Consider the following 19,011-nt stretch of genomic DNA (forward strand, 5'->3'; position numbering starts at 1 on the left):
CCTGGGCTATGCAAGTTTAAAATTTTTGGGCCACTGTAAAGGTCATTTCATATCAAAAGTGAAACTAGTTAGCTTCAGGCCAAAGGAAGTGGCTCCACACCTTACTCCCAGTTTCTCTCCCAATTTCACTGCACTATTTATGGAGTATTCTGACGACGTATTTCATACTATTCTGGACCTTGACAGGATTCATTACTTGGCAGTCAATGGGACAGACACAAGCCTCTTGGTTTTCATTAAAAATATCTTAAATTGTGTTCTGAAGATGAACAATGCTTTTACGAGTTTGGAACCACTTTGGGGTAAGTGATTTAATTTTGGGGTTGAGTAACCCTTTAAGAAAGCAAATTACACAATACATTGCTTTTAAGCAGCATGACCATGTCGTTTTTTCCCCCAGACATGCCCTGGCCAGCATTTGTCAACTACCTGTAATGTTTTCAAATGCTTTCATACTTGCTGAAAAGCAGTCTGACTAATAGCGTGCGGGCATTGTATATAATCAACCAATCGTGGCATACAAGAATGTTGAATCTACAGAGAATAGTCCTACCAATGCAAATACATATACGTTCGAGGACAGTAGATGAACAATGTCAAAAACGAAGCTAAAAACCTGCCATTCCACGTCAAGGTGAATCACACCTACCCAGTGCGTAATGGCTACGGATCAATGGTAGTTCAAACTTTTCTCAAAAGTTTGCTTTTGGTGAGATGTTTCCAACAAACAAATTTTGCTCAAAAGAGATCACCCCAGTCCATTCTTCTTTAGTAACTCTCCAGTTCGTGGTTCAATGCGGCCTGTGGTCAAATCTCTCAGTTACACTACAGTACTTACCAACTCGATAGGCCTAGTAGGTTGGCATGGCAAAGCGCAATAGCTCATACAAAATGGTGAAATGGTAAGGTAATGACGATGAGTGTGTAATCAGTGACCTCCTGACCTCCTCGGGGCAGCGAATCGTTGAACAGTCCTTCGGTGACCTCACACGTACTGCCGTCCCCTCCGCACACGCGGCATCTGTCCTCCTTGGCATCCGAGCCCAGGATGTTATCACAGCCGACGTGCTGCAAAGACACACAGGCAGAGCGTTTGAGGCGTTTCGATTCAAAGAAAAACAATATCATTCACACAGCTGTATCGAGTCAGGATATGACATGAAAAGACGAATGGTTCTGGTTTCGCTTCAGGACCGTGATTTTGCACCGAACGTCAACACGGTAACAAAATTATTTACAGCGTCGTACGAAATTAAATAAAAATGTCCTTTAAATCAAACATTGAAATTTGTTGATATGACAGGCTGATTATGAAAATTGACATTTTTGTAAGTGCATAAACAATAGCAGAAGCATGAGTAACAGTATTTATATTTCTAGTGTTTTGTTTCGAAATGTCAATTGAATTTTGTTGGTTTTATGCTCTCGGCAGCCAATAATTCACCACACAAAACACATTGTGGTCGGCACAAACCATGTTTATTCGCGTTGTGTTAAATTTTCTTTCATCTTGCATGGTTTTGTTCATGAGGGCATGTCACGCAACCTGTCCATGCTGTCATTTGTCTCACTTGACTGGCTTCTACCAAATTACAGGTGAATTTGTGCCAAAATACCACTGAGCCTGAATAGACACACTTTTTATTGTACAAAAACGGCAATAGGCACTAAATTAGTACTATACTGTTTTCTGCCGATATTGTAGATATCTATATGTAGTTTAATTATTAGTTGAGTTGATATAGGATAACTACTTGTGCATGCTTGATTTTGGTTACCTCCATCCAATGCTTATAATTTTTGTTAAATGTCAAAAAATTTTTAATGTGATCCCTTAATTCATGCTGAAATTCTTCGATGTGTTTTTGTAATTATTTTTTAAATAGAAACGGTTTTAAAGTACAATAAATCATAAATCCTACAACATGTCTTTCTCTATTTTTGCGCAAGTAAATGCCCTAATAAAAATAATATATTCTAAATACATTTATTTCATGCTAAGTATAGTTCTATTATATATGTCGACAGTAATCTATTATCATATTTACTGACATATCTATCAAGACTAATATAAAAATGGTAATTAAAATGTCCTTACATTTTAGCACAATAGAATATACTTCAGTATATCTTTAGTTGGACTTCAGCACACAAATATAGTGCATTAATCACAAATTAATTTTAGTATACACTTTTTTTTTTATTTTAATATATTAAAAGTACAAATGCAGGGTATGTTTATTAGGTACATTAATATATTTGCAGTATACATATATTTTTGCTACATTTATTTTTATTTAACATTTATTTAGTTTTCTCCCTGTTCAGAAAAGACAGGTGACCCATTTTTGGTTTTTGACTGACCAGCTGTGAATCACTGGGCTAGACATAAGATTGATTACTGTTTTGGATATTCCCTCTGCAAGCCCCGCGCATGCCTTTACTTGCATTATTATTAAACTGTAAGAATCTCATCCAAAATGCAACGAGAGGTTGCTGGGTGCAGCACAGATCGATTCCTTCGAGTTTAAAAGAACATTGTGCGCGTTTCATCACTCCAGATCAGATCAAAGAGGAAACCTTGGGGATCAATTAAAATAGTATCTTAAACCGCATAAATCAAGGATGCGGACAACAATGTGTGAGACTAACAAATACCAAACTGCAGACAAAATCTTTTCTACACAGAGTTCAAAATCCATTTTAACCCTAAAATAAACAAAGCGTAGCAGTATTACGTCAATTTGGTTTGTTATACAAATGATATTGTAATTGAATTAAATATCACTCTCCAGCGGCTCATCCGCCTTTCTAACTAACTTGGGAAAACACAATTCGATTCCAAACTGGACTGTCCTGATAAGCGGTTCAGCCCCTTCTTTATTTAGGCTTCATTGTTCTGTGTTAGCGATTGGCTACGTTCTGTAGACTGTCCGTCTGAGTCCGCTAGTGTCTGATAAACAAAGACCATGCAACGTTTTAGACCACATAAAAACAGAAATCTATTAAATATAGCAGAAACAAGCCACTCTGCACATTTATGGTTTTGGCAGATGCTTTTATACCAACTGGCATTGGTTGTGCCACGCTCTACTGCTTGAGTCACAAGAATGCTTGCTTTTCAAACAACCAATTATTTGATCAAACTGTCAAAAGCACTTTTTTCCTCGCGTTCAAGAAATCAATTAAGGGTGCTGCTCATTTCGTTTGAGGGTGCTTCGGGCACGTGTTGTAATTCGCTGCTGAGTCTTGAGTGAGTTGGATGCATTTGGGAACTGGAATATCAGCAGTATAAAATGGCACGGTACTCACTACAGTACATTTTCAGTCAAAAGCGATTTCCCTCAGGCACTGCGACTCACCTTGCACTCTCCGTTGATGCAGATGTCCAGCGAGTCGGCCTGACAGCGCGTGCCGTCGACGACGGCGGGCGATCGCTCGGTGTAGAAGTTGTAGCCCTCAGCCAGACAGTTCAGCGCACACGGCTTCACTCCACCTGACAAACACAGCCAGTTTATCGTCAAGCGGCTGATGTCACTCTCTCGAACACCAACGGGACCTTTTATCAGGTTATTGATGGGTCCCGAGGTCCGCGAGAGCTCCTCCACGGCCCAGCAGTGTCAGAGAGGCGGCCACGATTTATGTCACACGATAAACCGAAAATCTGTACGGAATAACAGAGTCAATCTCTCGCCTCACCAGTGCATTGATAAGTGATTCGCAGACTGCTTTTCTTCGAGCCAGGGCTCTCAGACGGGGCCCACGGTTTTCTTTTATGCCTTTGTTGATATTAACAATCCAGTCAAAGCACTCGAGCACAAGAGAGGCATTACTCATAGTGGAATCTGAACGCTTTGCCTGACATCATTACTGCAAAGACACGGGGAGAGATTAACAGAGCTGCCAACAAAAATCATGGAGACATCCACAAAGGTTATCGCAGACTTTACAAGCGAAGTTCACCTCCAAAATGAGTTTTAAGAGCCAAACAATTGGTAATGATCATGCTTATTGCAGGGCAGCGAGATAGGGAGACGACTGTGAACTTCCTGTCAGATTGTTTGAGAAATGCCTCTCGATCTCGTGCGGTTTTTCTTTGTTTATTGGGCTCGGGCCATTTTGTTGTAAACAAGAAATGCACTCTTCCCTCGGGCTTTCCGGCTGCACTTGTTTGTTAAAGCAGTCTGAAAACGCATCAGAGAAAGACTCTATGAAACCACAAAAGGGTAAAATGTTGGGAGGTGGCGGTAGTGGTTGATTTTCGCTGCTATTAATTTAATTCAATTACATGCCGAAAAAAGTCAATGAATCACATTTGTTTTCTGAGAAAAGCTCCCAAGAGAAGATCATCTGCAAACGTTACGTGGAGCAGACAAAAGCATTGAATGAACGATAAAAAAAGGTTTCAATTGCTATTACTATTTATGTAAAATCAAATAATTCATATAAAAAACAAATACTAAACATTCAATAATAGTAAATAATAAACATGATACATATAAAAAGGTAAATATTCATTAATCATGCATATTATATACACACCTATATATAAAAAATTATCAAAAAAAATTCTAATTAAATATATACATTTATAGAAGCATTTACATTATCAGTCACACTGTTATATAATATAGGTATATGATATTAAGACAATATTCTACTGTTGTTTGTGTTTAATTAATAGTATTTTTATATTTAAAATTTTTAAGTTATTTTTCTAGTAAAAAGTGCACTAAATAGTTGTTCACACACCAGTATGCCTTTCTTTCCTTTCTCTTTTCCACTGTATGAACCAAATAACACCCCAAATAACCCCATTTATGTTCCACAGAAGAAAGTCATACAGGTTTACAATGAGTGAACAATGAAAGAATTATCATTTTTGGGTGGAATATTGTATACACACACACACGCAGTCATTTACTCTAACACACAGTCACACACAGTCATACACTCACACCCACATGCAGTCATTCACTCACACACACACACACACACACACACACACACACACACACAGGCAGTCATACACTCACACCCACACGCAGTCACACACACAGTTATACACACACACACACACACAGTCATTCACACACACACACACACACACACACAGGCAGTCATACACTCACACACACACACACACACACACAGGCAGTCATACACTCACACACACACACACACACACACACACACACACACACAGGCAGTCATACACTCACACACACACACACACACACACAGGCAGTCATACACACACACACACACACACACACACACACACACACACACACACAGGCAGTCATACACTCACACCCCCACGCAGTCATTCACTCACCCACACGCAGTCACACACACACACACACACACACACACACACACACAGGCAGTCATACACTCACCCACACGCAGTCACACACACACACACACACACACACATACACACAGTCATACACTCACACACACACGCAGTCACACACACACACACACACACACACACACACACACAGGCAGTCATACACTCTCCCACACACACACGCAGTCATACACACACACCCACACGCAGTCACACACACACAAACACACACTCTCACACAGACTAGCGATACATGGTGTTCTAGCAGGAATCTGAAGAATTTTCAGCCCATCAAAGAGACTTTCACAGTGTTGGTGTTAGCAGGGTACACAAAACGAGCCAGTATGTATACTGTCACTGAAGCCCAGACTTTGGGAAGTCTGTGGGAGAGAGCGGCTCTCTCTGTAGCCCATCGCTCTGGGTGCTGTGCTGGGAACCCACCTCCAGTGTACGGCTTCCAGTTGTAGTACTTCCCACGGAAAGGCATGCTGTCAAAATCGGCACACTGCTTCTCCCTAAAGTCACGTGATCCTGCTGGACAAGCCTGCGATCAAACAAGAAAATCATTATCGGTAAACCACTGAGGCCTTGTAAAAACATTCAGATGGTACTGTCATTTATATTATCAACTCTAACTGAACAATATCAATGTCCAGATTCTCTAAATTTAAAGATTACAAAGACGTTAAAGGTTCTTCATTAGAAGCCTTTATTTTTAAGAGTGTAGGTGAAGTTTTCTGAGGTGGCCTGTCTTATTTGGACACCAGAGTCAGACATATTACATTTAATTCTGGCTAAAATCACTGATGGTCTCATTTCACCACATGATCTTTTTCTCCAGTGGTTGATATAATACTCTCTGGCAAACTCCAGAGATGGTTGCACAAGGTTCATTTTAAGTAATGGTTATTTTTGTACCACAATCCCACACAGGTCGATGTTGTGCAGAGCTCTTGATATGGCTGACCGGTGCACCACTACTTCATTCTCAGCTCAACTCCTTCAGACTTCTCATTGTCTTCTGACTGACGTCTCTCACAGTTTCTAAATATTTTCAAGGCAGATTCAGAATTTTTTGATGCTGTTTACTTTTTGTGATTACAGAAACCAACTGTGCTCGCTGAGGCATTCAAACACTGAGACACTGCTTACATCTAGATTCGTGTTTTTACATATACTCTATGTGCTGTCAAAATGATTAATTGAATCCAAAATAAAAGTTTTTTATGTATAGTTATATATATATATATATATATATATATATATATATATATATATATATATATATATATATATATATATATACGTACGATACATATTTTTCTTTGTGTTTGTATTTATATGTACATGATAAAATACACAGTACACATAGTATGTAATCAAAAACTTTTATTTTGTAAACTTCAGAATAGGTAAAACCTGTTAGCTATTAACTACGACTTTTCCTTAATAACTTCCTATCTTGCTGCTTATTAAGAGTTAGTAAAGTATGTTAGAATTTATTATTACAAATAAGTAATAGGTGCATAGTTTTTATATATATATATATATATATATATATATATACATATTATATAACTTTAGATTTTATTCAAAAATGTAATAAATGTTTAACAATAACAATTAAGAAAACAACTTACTAGGAAATAGGTAATAAAAGTAAAATATATTTTTATTAAAAAATTAATAAAAACATACTTTTGATGGAATCGACTCAAATGATCACTTTTGCCTCTTGTAATAAAAAATAAAAAGCCTTCTCATGTAAAACATAATGTTCATTGTGTAATGAACTCTCAGCGTTATTTAAACATTATTGCCCTAAATCCAATTAAACTTTAATATGCGACGCGACTTGGCCTCTTTCCATGGCAGCATTGTTATTAACCCTAGTAACCGTGTAAACTGCGGATCATGGAGTCAGCAGTGAGCGAAGGGGTGCGGATTAGCTCATTGTTTTGAGAAGTAAAACAAATGATTGCAGACCTTTGCTTGGTACTGAACAATGGTCGTGGCTGGAACCAGAGCCACAGGGGGGCCGTATCCTCAATGACTTAATAATTTCAAAGCCACAGCCATAATAAATCCAGACGTTGGAATGCCCCACATAAACACGACGGAGAGTGGTCCTCAACCCCTAGTTGTCCCCTTCAAAAGCTTCTTTTGGATTCCAGGGGGTCAAAGAACTAATTACATTATATCTGTGATGGGGTCGTTGTTTAATAAGCACCGAACCAAAGCTGGGCTGCTGTCAAAAGCCCCCAGAATCTGATCGGATGTCACCGATGGTCCATGTCCACAACGCGTTTGTATTGGACAACACACATTCATTTTCTGTGCTTGGGGGTGCTGTTTGTTCTCCAAAATACACATTCGCTGCTTGTGCTTAACTGTTGTTTTTAAGATTTGTGGTAGAAAGGCTGTCTGACATGCTCAATTTTCACCTTAAAGGAACACGCCGCTATTTTTGCAAATAGGCTCATTTTCCAACTCCCAAAACAGTTGAGTTTTACAGTTTTTGAATCCACTCAGCCGCTGCTTTTAGCTGCAGCTTAGCATAGATCATTGAATCTGATTGGACCGTTAGCATCTCGCTCTAAATTGACCAAAGACTTTCAAAACTTTTCCTATTTAAAACTAAAAACATCTAACTAAGAACACTATTTTTAGACACTGTATAATATCATTGAACCTGCTGCACTCATGGTATGACAGCAAAGTTTCTTGATTATAACGCCAGAATAAGACGATGGTTTAATTTTCTGTCTTAATACAAAATGTAACTATAGAAGAGTCAACTGATCATTTCTGAGTGAGATGCTAATGGTCTAATTGTCAATTATCTACGCTAAGTTGCACCGCCATACCTGGAGATCAGCTGAATGGACTTAAAAATGACAAAACTCAACTTAACAATACTACAGTAGGTGCATTTAAACAATGAATCAAAATAATTCTGCCGAAGAGCTGTGACTCACGTCAGTGTTACACGATCTGTAGCGCTTCCTCTCCCCGAGGCAGTACTTCCCTCCGCCTGTCGGCCTGAAAGAGAAGGAATAAAAAAGACTCATGGGGTACCATCGTGAGAAAGAAGGAATCTGAGTAAAACTGCATCGACACACCGTTCTAGTCAACACCGGACAGCATCTGTGCTGCATTTGCTTTAGCAGAGCAGGGCAAATGGTCCAGTAAGCTCAATCTCAACACGGCCGTCACTCACACGCAAACACATACTTCCTGGTCGTCTGCAGAAGTTTAGTGTTTGAAAGATCAGATCAGGTCATCAGATCACACAAATATAGCCATCTTTCGGATCTGGCTTGACTTTGCTCTTTTCCGCTGATCTCACATCAGTGTAAAGCTAATGCGTGTTTTAAAACAATACATCAAAATGTTCCCAACGCTGTCTGAACCGATGACGTGATCTTGAGGTGGGGCCATCTGAAATACATGAACGCTTAATTCTAACCCTGCTGACTGTTTTCTTGCAATTCTGAGATTATATTTTGATTATATATTTTGATTATATATATTTGAAATAATATTTTATTTTATTATTTATATATATATATATATATATATATATATATATATATATATATATATTATATTTATTATATTCTGTTGTTTTTTTAGTAATTCTGGGAAAAAAGTCGAATGACGAGACAAACTCTCTGCAAAGAAATCCCGAATGCGAGTTTACATCTTATTTTGTATCAGAATAGTGTTTCAGAATCTCTTGCAATATTAAAAAAAGGAACAAGAAGAAAAACTAAAGTGTGTGATTAAAAAGTCACAATTAACATTTGCTGTATTTCCTGTATTATTTTTTATTTAATTGTTCAACAAGTGAAAAATCTAAAGGGCAAGGTCAGTAGGAGTTTTTGGGAACACTTTTTTTTTTTACAGTTTTACTTAGAATCGCTGCTGGTCTGTCTTTTAAAAAGGTAATTTTTTGCATATTTTTACGCAATTTTGTTGGTGAATTAGATCAGAAGGATCTCTCAAAGGATATAACTGTATTTGTTGGTGCTGTTTTATAACCCTGTCTTTTAACGGCGTGGATCATGCTGCGAGAGTGGATATGAGATATCAGAGTTTGGCCTTTGGCCATTCAGGATTCATTTGGCCCAAAGAAGAGATCATGGTTAGTTTTCATTTTGCTTTTTTTATCGGGTAATGGGCTAAAAATCAACTTCAAACTCCCGATGAACTTAAATCTTCAAATGGATTTTGGTTCCTTCATCTGAATGGGCGTAGTCTGATAAATAAAATTGATTTCTTAAGAATTATTTGTGCTGATATGACTAATGCAGACATAATAGTCTTCACATCTTTCACAGATGCTATGATTAACATTAATGCTTATAGTGTTTTCACATCTGATCGTGCGACAGAAGCAGGGGGAGTTGCAAGATACGTGAAGTCTAATTTAAATCTCTTTTGCAGTCATACAGTAAAGTCTAGGTGGTGGTGAATGCTGGTGAAATTAATGTTACAGATACAGTATATAGGTATCAGTAAATTTGTTTTAAACTATTTCTCAGAATGTGTATCTGTTGAAAACTCCCCCATTTCTTCATGCAACTACTGGAGTTCCTCAAGCATCTGTTTTAGCTCCTTTTTTATTTTCTATTTCTATTCTATTTTATTTAGGCCACGGAACAGGTTCAAAATACATTTCTATGCAGATGATACAATCTATGGCAGCATCTTCTTTAAAGCTCTACAACAATTATATGACGTTTTTCGAACTCTGCAGCATTAAAATTTGTATTAAATTCAAATAAGACAAAGTATATGATTTTTAGTCGCAGTCACACTAAGGTAGCAGAACTCTGAACTGTTCATCTATAGAAAGGCTAACTTTTTAACTACATGTCAACTAGCAGTCATTAGAGTATTAGTAGACTGTCTGCTTAATATTAACACAACATACTACACAGACTATCAGAAACTTTGCAAGTATATGTCAACGTATTCTACTAACCCTAAACAGTTTACTCTGAGAGTTAGTAGTTGCTAATTAATGAGAATTAGTTGACATGTAGTTATAAAGATACTTATAGTTATTGCAAGGCCTAAAGTGGACTATCAAAACAAAGTGCAACCGAACTTTTTTGACATTAAACACAAAGTTGGGTATTTTGGATTTAATAGTCAATATCATTGAAGAGGTTGAATTTAAGACGTTAATTATCATTGGGGATGCAGATATTTTGTCTCATAAGGAGTTGCCATGACAATATAAATACATATCTCATATTTTTGCTTGCAATTCCACTCTTCGCCAGCAGGTACGCAAAGAGCGCATCCCCTTTAAATATACGTTATCCAGGCGCTATCATTTAAGCTCTGCAATGTAGAATCACTAAGTATCTTTCAGCTAAAATCAAAGAAATAAAAGTAATGTGTAATTTCAGCCTTACATGGAGTTCCACTGTTCGAGAGTAAGATGCCCCTCAAGCCAGCGATTTCCAATTCTATAAACAATAATCCCCATAATTAATAACCGGGCCCCTAATAAGCCCCTTGAGTATCCGTGTGTTCTATCAAGGTTGAGTTCAGTTCCTTAAATGGACATTCAGAAAACTCTTCAAGCCACGAGCAAATATGAAAAGCAGTTTGCGTTTGTTTGACAGAGAGCTCCAGATCTCCAGTGTCTGCTCAGGTTGTTATGACCAGCAGGGCAGTGTGCACTTTTTTTGTCTCATTGTCTTATAAATACTTGATGCATGCATCCAGGCTGAGCTATCGGGCCTTTTCTCCGCAGGTTATTCTGACCCTGGAGGGCAGCGTAATGAGGTTTGCCAAGGCTTAGGCGATTCTGGCCCGTCCTCCTCCGTCTGGCACCGAGAGCGGCTGCTTGTGCTGTTTTCTCAGGGCCCGCTCTTAATGAATGCTTTCCAGGGCAGCTTGGCTTGAAGTGCTTGGGTTTCCTTTCTCTCGGGTAGCCAGGTTTTAAGGGCCGATCGTCTTACACAGGTGTTACATATTACACCGGCCACACTCCCGCCACTGTCTGCAGCGAGAGCGCGGGGATAGACGTTTCCACAACCACCGGGAACGAAACCTAAACTCCATCTGCATCCAAACCTATTTTGAGCTCCTGCGGCTACCTATGAAATCTTTGGAGGAACTGGCAAGATCAACAAATATCTATTATGCTGGCATGACAAACTCTATGGCTTTTCTTATTAAAGGGATAATGCATCCAAAAATGACACGTCTGTCATCATCACTCTCATGTTGGTCCAAACTTGTATAAGTTTCTGGTAACACCTTAGAAGAGGTAAACTATTAACTACGACTTTTCCCTCAACAGATTCTTAATCTGCTGCTCATTGATATTTAGTAGATAGTTGTTAAGTTTGGGTTTTGGGTAGGATTAGGGATGCAGAATAAAGCCATGGCATTAATAAATGCTTAATTAGCACTAATAAATGCATAATATTCTAGTAATATGCACGCTAATGAGCAACTAATAGGTGTAACCGTAAAATAAAGTGTTACCGAGTTTCTTTCTTCTGCTGAACACAAAAGAAGATATTTTGAAGAACCAAACAGTTGCTGTACACCCATAAAAAACATTTTTAATACAGCCTTTGTGTTTTCTCTTCATCTCAGTGATTGATATTTTCGTTATTAGTTTAGTTATTTTAATATTACAAAAGTTTTTAGTGCTAGTACTTTTCTGCAAATACAGTCAAAAGCTTTTTTAAGATGTTTTTAATGTCTACCAAGGCCGTTTAAATGCACGAAAGCAGCATAAAGTAATATTTTCAAACATTATTACAATTTTAAATAATTGTTTTGCATTTACACTTCATTTTGGAAGTCCACTTTCTACTAACTTTGTGACTACATGTCAACCGATTCTCATTCATTTCCAACTGCATGTGTCTGCTAACTCTCAGAGTAGACCGATAGGGTAGGTTTAGGGTTAGTAGAAAAGGTTAATTTATATTTGCAAAGCTTCTGATAGTCAGAGCGGACAACGCAGACACATTTGTGGGTAATAAAAAAGTTTCACTGTCTGAAACTGACTTTTAAACAAGCGGGTTTCTGTTGATGAATTCACATGACTGACTTGAAACCATTGAAGCCAAATTCCAGATTGCATGAACTCCTATTGAAAGGACTGGATTTTACCCACAAAAAAAAAAAAAGAGTAAACGCACAAAATCGCTGAACACCATTAAATGTGAATGCACCTTAATAATACGTCCTAACCGATGTTGTGTTATCAGTCCGGTGTTGAATTGTGCATAGAAAAGCGCGAGCTCTAGTGAGATGGACTAAATAGGGACCCGTTTAGTTTTGTTCTGGCTTACTTTGCCTACTTACGCTGGGCTGTCACAGTGTCTCATGGAAGAGGAGACGCCTCCGCCGCAGGTCCGACTGCACTCGCCCCAGGAGGTCCAGGGTCCCCAGCTTCCGTCCACGCTCTGCGGCCACGTCCCAAACGCCACACATTCCCCCTGATAGCACCACTGACACACACACATACAGAGAAAATCATCTTTTCTACATCAAACCTGGCACATCATGAATGATATGGTCTCAGTGCTTGCAGTTGGGAGAACTTCTACAGTAGCGAATAAAAAAAATGTGTTCATATTTTTCCGAAATCAATTTGTCTAATGTCCAATAAATATATACATATGTCACCCAGCTGCAGTTTGACTGAGATTAATTTATAATGAACAAAGAAAAAATATGACTTTTGAGAATTGTTAAAAAACTTTCGCAAATTAACTTTTCACATAACGCTGGCATTTGCAGTGATACCTATTGGTCCATTTCCTCTGACGTTACTTCTACATTACAGGAAATTCAGTAATGCTTGAAGTTTTATATATAATACATTTAAAAAGTAATTCATAATGTACATTGCAATGCATTATCTGTTCCTTAATATAATTAGTGCATTTCACAGCACTAATTATCCCATCCTAAATAAGTTTTTGTTTACATAATATATGCATGTGTACTGTGTGTATAAATAAACACACATCTAGTATAAACTTTGGAAATATTTACATGCACAAACATTTATATTCTTAAATTTGATATTATATATAAATACATTAATTATATAAACCGAATTTTTTTTCTTAAATATATACATGCGTTTGTATATAAATACACATAGTAAACACACACAAATATTATGTAATCGAAAACGTTTCAAATTTTGAATGCGACTAATCGTGAAAAATCGGTTGACAGCACTAATTATAATATTTGTTTATTCTTATGATTTTGGCATTTCATCATGTGTTTAATAGATTAAGTTTTATATTGTTATGTTATAACTGAGGTTTGTGAGATGCGTTACAATGCATGGTTGATAAATTAAGAATCCTTGGTAATACTTTAGAAGAGTTAACAACAACTAACCACGACTTCTTCCTTATTAATAGTTAGTAGGTAGTTATTAAATGTAGTTATTGTGTAGGATTAGGGATGTAGAATAAGGCATTATTAAGTGCTTAATTAGCACTAATAAATGACTATTTTTCTGCTAATATGCATGCTAATTGGCAACTAATAGGTGTAACCATAAAATAAAGTGTTACCGAATCCTTTTATAATGCATTACATACACAGGCACAAAAAAACTGTTACCGTACATTCCTTTGAATGAACTTTATTGTAATCGGTATGTAGAGATAAATCTCGTTTTGCGTAAATAGTGTCTCCACCTTCCCTCTCTAACCTGAATCCACTCCAGAATAAAAACAGACTCCAAGCTTTCTAATGCCTCTGGACCACGTGGTATCTCCTCGAGGCAAGATGTCATAATCCATCCAGCCCAGGGGACACGAGGGGACACGAGGACAGGGATTGGAGACGCTGAAAACTGTGTCAGTAGGTTAATTTCTGGCTCTCTCTCACTCTCTCCCTCCGTCTGGAGGGATCTGGATGGCTTGTTCTTGTTCTTTCTCTCGTCCGCAGACGCAGAACTTGGCGAGGGAAAGGCTGTGTCCTCAGGTACCAGTGTTTGAAATCAGGGTAGTGTGCTAAGACCCTAGCAAGCAGGTCCAAAATAACCTCTTAAAGTGTGTCTTATCTTACAGACGCGCTGTTGTAGAGCCTAGTGAGCGGCATCCGGCAGAATCATTTTAAGGCAGCGTATCATATGCTTTGAAAGCTGTTTAAAAAGTAAATATATAAATGTGATTACCATTTGACAAGAATGTCAGAAGATTATGGATCTAATATAAGATATTATTATAATATTTTAGCTCATATTTTGCTTGTTGGCCAACACAGATACAGTAAATTGGCTGGTTCATTGACTACTACTAAAAGTATATTATATAAATATACATCGCTATTAAGGTCACTATTATAATAAAACGTTTTGAGAAAGTAAATGGAGTCAGTGTGGATTTCATGTTGTCACATCACATTTAAACAAAGAGAGGAAGAATGTCTTCAGGGAAAGATTAGGAATAATCTCTGCCTCAAAACGGGCGGCTTTCTGGCATTGTGCTTCCTGTAGTGTTCGTCGGTCACTCTTTACGACGTGACAAATTCATTATCAGCGGTGTTGGTGCAAAGCATACCCGGTAGCATGTGTGGTCACCCCGTTTTCTGGTCTTTCTGGAGCTGGCAGGGCCTCCACTCCATTACACGCTGGGTGAGAAATGGCTGACATTCGTATTCCTTTGATGCCGACCCAGCCAGGGGCAGACATAAGTACGCCACCCGCTAAAAAAAAACAGCGGCTCAACCTGCTTGTCCAAGACAACGCACAAGAGCTTGGCAGTAAATGGGTCCAGTGAGCGAACGGTAACAAAGGCCGACAGCTCGTGGTCCTCGTCCATTCTTCCCCTTGAGCCATCCTACGAACGAGGACAATGGCCACTATAATCTTTGTTAAAACTGTCTCTCTAACCTGGACCGGCAGAAATGTGAACTGATGACCCAAACGCGTGTGTGCATGAGCGAACACTGGGAATAGGCGTTCTTATTCTCATATCTGGTACAATGAGAGCCGGGAGAAACGCCACGGCCGGAGCCATTCTCTTCTCTAATCTGTCAGGAGTCTGTTTCCCACTACCTGCCATGTCATAACCTTTCCCATTGCATAAATCTTTCCGACGCCGGCACGCTGACTTACCCCCTTTTCGATGCTGCTGGTCTGGCACAGGGTTCCTTCTGCGGCGGGGATACTGTTGGTGACACAGCGGTTACTTTTGCTAAGGCACCAGAGCTCTCTACACACTTCCTAGGAAAGAAGGCGAAAGCAAGTTGGTCAGAATATATCAATTCTCAAGGGACACAAAAGAAAAAGACACGAGACCGGTGTGCCCTGGTGGACTGATTTCCCCACCAGACTTTCTACAAGACCGCATTGAAATTGCTTTGTTTCTGAAACGAGATGTTTGAGCAGGGAATATTTTTTAATAGCCAATAGGCTGTAGTTGCACCGTTGCTAATATGCCACTTGCTGGTTGGCGGCATATTTATGTAAATTGTACCAATTGGTGAAGTATGGTGTTAACTATTACATTTTCAACCCTATTCAATTTGCAATGTAATTTTTAATAAAGCTACTCTCTAAAAGTAAAATGCTGGCTCAGCCTGTTTTTGTATTTTTTAAATATTTTTAATTTCTAGTCCTTTTTCAGCCATCAGTATAATAATTTTCAAACAACGGTTGGCTTAGATAAAACAACCCAGCATATCATAAAAAGATTTAACACAACCAGCCGGGTCAAAATAACCCATATCACTGAGTGTTTTATTAAAAGCGCTAGTGTATGCAATTTTAGGAGCATAACATGAATTAAAATTCCATTAACTCAAACTTGAAATGTTATGTAATCATTGTTTTGACTAGTTAACCAGTAAGGCTTTCTTGGTAAACCAGTTCTTATGTGAGCATGCTAATCAATACAAAACACCTTAAAGGCTTCACCAAAGTTGCTATACTAACATGTTGGCCAAAATAGTAAGGAATTAGTTTTTACCCACAATTCTAGCTACTTACAAAACTCTAATTGCAAAAAAATAACACAAGTGATTCTGGGAATTTTGCTAGTGTGATCACACCTTAAGTATCTAAGCTTTATAACGTGACATTTGTTGCTGATGTAGATTTTTCAGAGAATCAGTAGAATTCCTGATTCCCTAAAATCACTTCATAAGATCAGTATAGAGTTGAAATTGTCGGTTTAAATTTTGCAGAAATTTGACAAATGCACCAAAGAACTAACTTCCATATGCTCTAAAGAAACCATGCTGGGGTCTGAGGTTTGAGCATAGGAAGACATAAGGCTTTTCGTACACATTACAAGTGTAGCTTTGTAGAACCTCGCATTAGATTTCCTATTAAAGTGCACCAGCTCCCTTTAAAGCCAGAACTTCACAGGACTTACAGGACAGAGAAGTGCCCCCATGAAAAAGACTTATGATAGGGAGCACCGCCGCTGACCCCAGGCCAGTAAATAAGACTCAGCTGCCCAGCCCATCCAGATTAAATAAAGCGGCAAACTGCCACTCTCAGGTTGCAAAAGCTCCACCTCTGCGGCTGCTTTTAATAAGGTTTCCTGCTGGCCCATTCAAGATGCCCACGCTGAGAAGGTCAGAGAGGTAGGCTTGACCAGCGAGACCTCAGAACTGACGGCTTTAAGCTGGGATAGCAGATTAAAAATGGGCCGATTTCACTAAGACCAAAGTAATTACTGCTATTAAACTTTCTAAATATATTTGTAGAAGTTATGGAGCACTAAGGGGAATAAGAATTTCAATATTAAAGAAGCACATAAAGGATTTGTTGCTATCTGTGCTAAATTTTGTGTTCCTTTTCAGTCTTCTGATTGAAATTTCAGTTAACTTTGGCCTGTTGGTGAACCCCTTCGAGCCCAACTGGGCAAAGTATTTATTTTCCAAGGAGGAAGGAACCTGGAGGCATATGCGGAGGAGTTTGTTGTCGTTAGCAACAAACAATTAGAGGGACTCTGGATTGGATTGGACGACCAGATCTGCCTGATGCCTTGGGGGAAACTCCCACTGGAGATCATATGATCTTTGTTTAGAGTGACACATCCATCCATCCATCCATCCATCTATCTATCTATCTATCTATCTATCTATCTGTCTATCTATCTATCTATCTATCTGTCTGTCTATCTATCTATCTATCTATCTATCTATCTATCTATCTATCTATCCATCCATCTATCTATCTATCTATCTATCTATCTATCTATCTATCTATCTATCTATCTATCATCTATCTATCTATCTATCTATCTATCTATCTATCTATCTATCTATCTATCTATCTATCTATCTATCATCTATCTGTCTATCTATCTATCTATCCATCCATCCATCCATCCATCCATCTATCTATCATCTATCTATCTATCTATCTATCTATCTATCTATCTATCTATCTATCTATCATCTATCTGTCTATCTATCTATCTATCTATCTATCTATCTATCTATCTATCTATCTATCTATCTATCGTCCGTCCGTCCATCTATCTATCTATCTATCTATCTATCTATCTATCTATCTATCTATCTATCTATCTATCTATCTATCTATCTATCTATCTATCTATCTGTCTGTCTGTCTGTCTGTTGTTCTGTCTCTGCTGAATTATAAATATTGTTAATTTGTTAAATATTGTTAAAAGTCTTACTTTTGTTAATTAAAGTGCCCCTATTATGGGTTATGAAAGTTTTATATTTTGGTTTTGGGAGTCCCAAACAACAAGTTGACATGCATGCAAAAACAGTAAAAAAATATGCATTTATTTTTACATTATTTGTTCAACTACTCCCAAACTATTCATTCAACGAATCCTTGCTCTAAACCTCTCCAGTGTTTAGTCGATTTCATTTAAAGCAGTGTTTGTGTGTCACGTATTTGGACTTTGTTGTTGTTTTCACCTCCCATGTGCTCTGTGTGACCCACTTTGTTAATTGTCTCATTGTCGTCAGGTGTGTCTAGTTAATTTGGGTCCGTTTCCTTGTGTTTAAAAGCCCTGCCTGATTGAGCTCAGTTGATCCAGTCTTCCTCCTTAGATGCGTGTGGTTTTTGTTGGTCTTCCTGCCGGCCAGAAATCCATAGCCTAATAGGCACTTTAAATTATTTTGTGCAAATGCAAGAAATTAAGTCTTTATTTTGCATTTGTTTACTTAATGTTATATCTCTATATATACACGATGCGTTTGAGTGAGTTGATTAATGGCCCGAGCTACAGTTAAGTCTTTGAGTGAGTCTCAAGACTGCTGAGACAAACCCGTTTTAGATATGATGCCACAAGTTCACTCATACAAACTACTCGTAGGGAACAATAACCTAAGTCCAGCCTCAAAGTGATCCAGTCAAAATGAAATTGTTGAGACCACCTTACCAAACTAGGCGCTCTCCACTGCCACTAAATATTTACCTTTATGATGTTCCATGGTGATAATCTCTTCATATACACTGCTAATTAATTGGTGGTTTGATAACGGCAGGATAAAGCTGAATGCCTCCCACATCCTCCCTAGTCACTAGATCTAAACACTGCTGATCTGAAACAGAATAGATTTAGAAATAGATTTCCACTGGCTTTGTCCTAAAGACCCCCGGGCTCAGGTTTTCTTGAAGAATGGGGTAAATTCCACCCCACACCGTT

At 38.2% G+C, this 19,011-nt stretch overlaps 1 protein-coding gene across 1 annotated transcript in view; it reads right to left on the reverse strand.

The window, feature by feature from the left end:
• adamts6 (ADAM metallopeptidase with thrombospondin type 1 motif, 6) overlaps positions 1 to 19,011 on the reverse strand; it is a 72,680-nt gene that overhangs the window by 22,370 nt on the left and 31,299 nt on the right. The window contains exons 12-17 of the mRNA XM_043250234.1: positions 15,489 to 15,596; positions 12,704 to 12,849; positions 8,335 to 8,398; positions 5,798 to 5,900; positions 3,363 to 3,496; positions 945 to 1,068 (exon numbers count right to left, since the gene is read on the reverse strand). Of these exons, the coding sequence (XP_043106169.1) occupies positions 945 to 1,068; positions 3,363 to 3,496; positions 5,798 to 5,900; positions 8,335 to 8,398; positions 12,704 to 12,849; positions 15,489 to 15,596 (679 nt within the window). The remainder of the gene's footprint in view (positions 1 to 944; positions 1,069 to 3,362; positions 3,497 to 5,797; positions 5,901 to 8,334; positions 8,399 to 12,703; positions 12,850 to 15,488; positions 15,597 to 19,011) is intronic.

The sequence above is a fragment of the Puntigrus tetrazona genome, chromosome 10, assembly GCF_018831695.1.
Source record: "Puntigrus tetrazona isolate hp1 chromosome 10, ASM1883169v1, whole genome shotgun sequence".
Classification (NCBI taxonomy): Eukaryota; Metazoa; Chordata; class Actinopteri; order Cypriniformes; family Cyprinidae; genus Puntigrus; species Puntigrus tetrazona.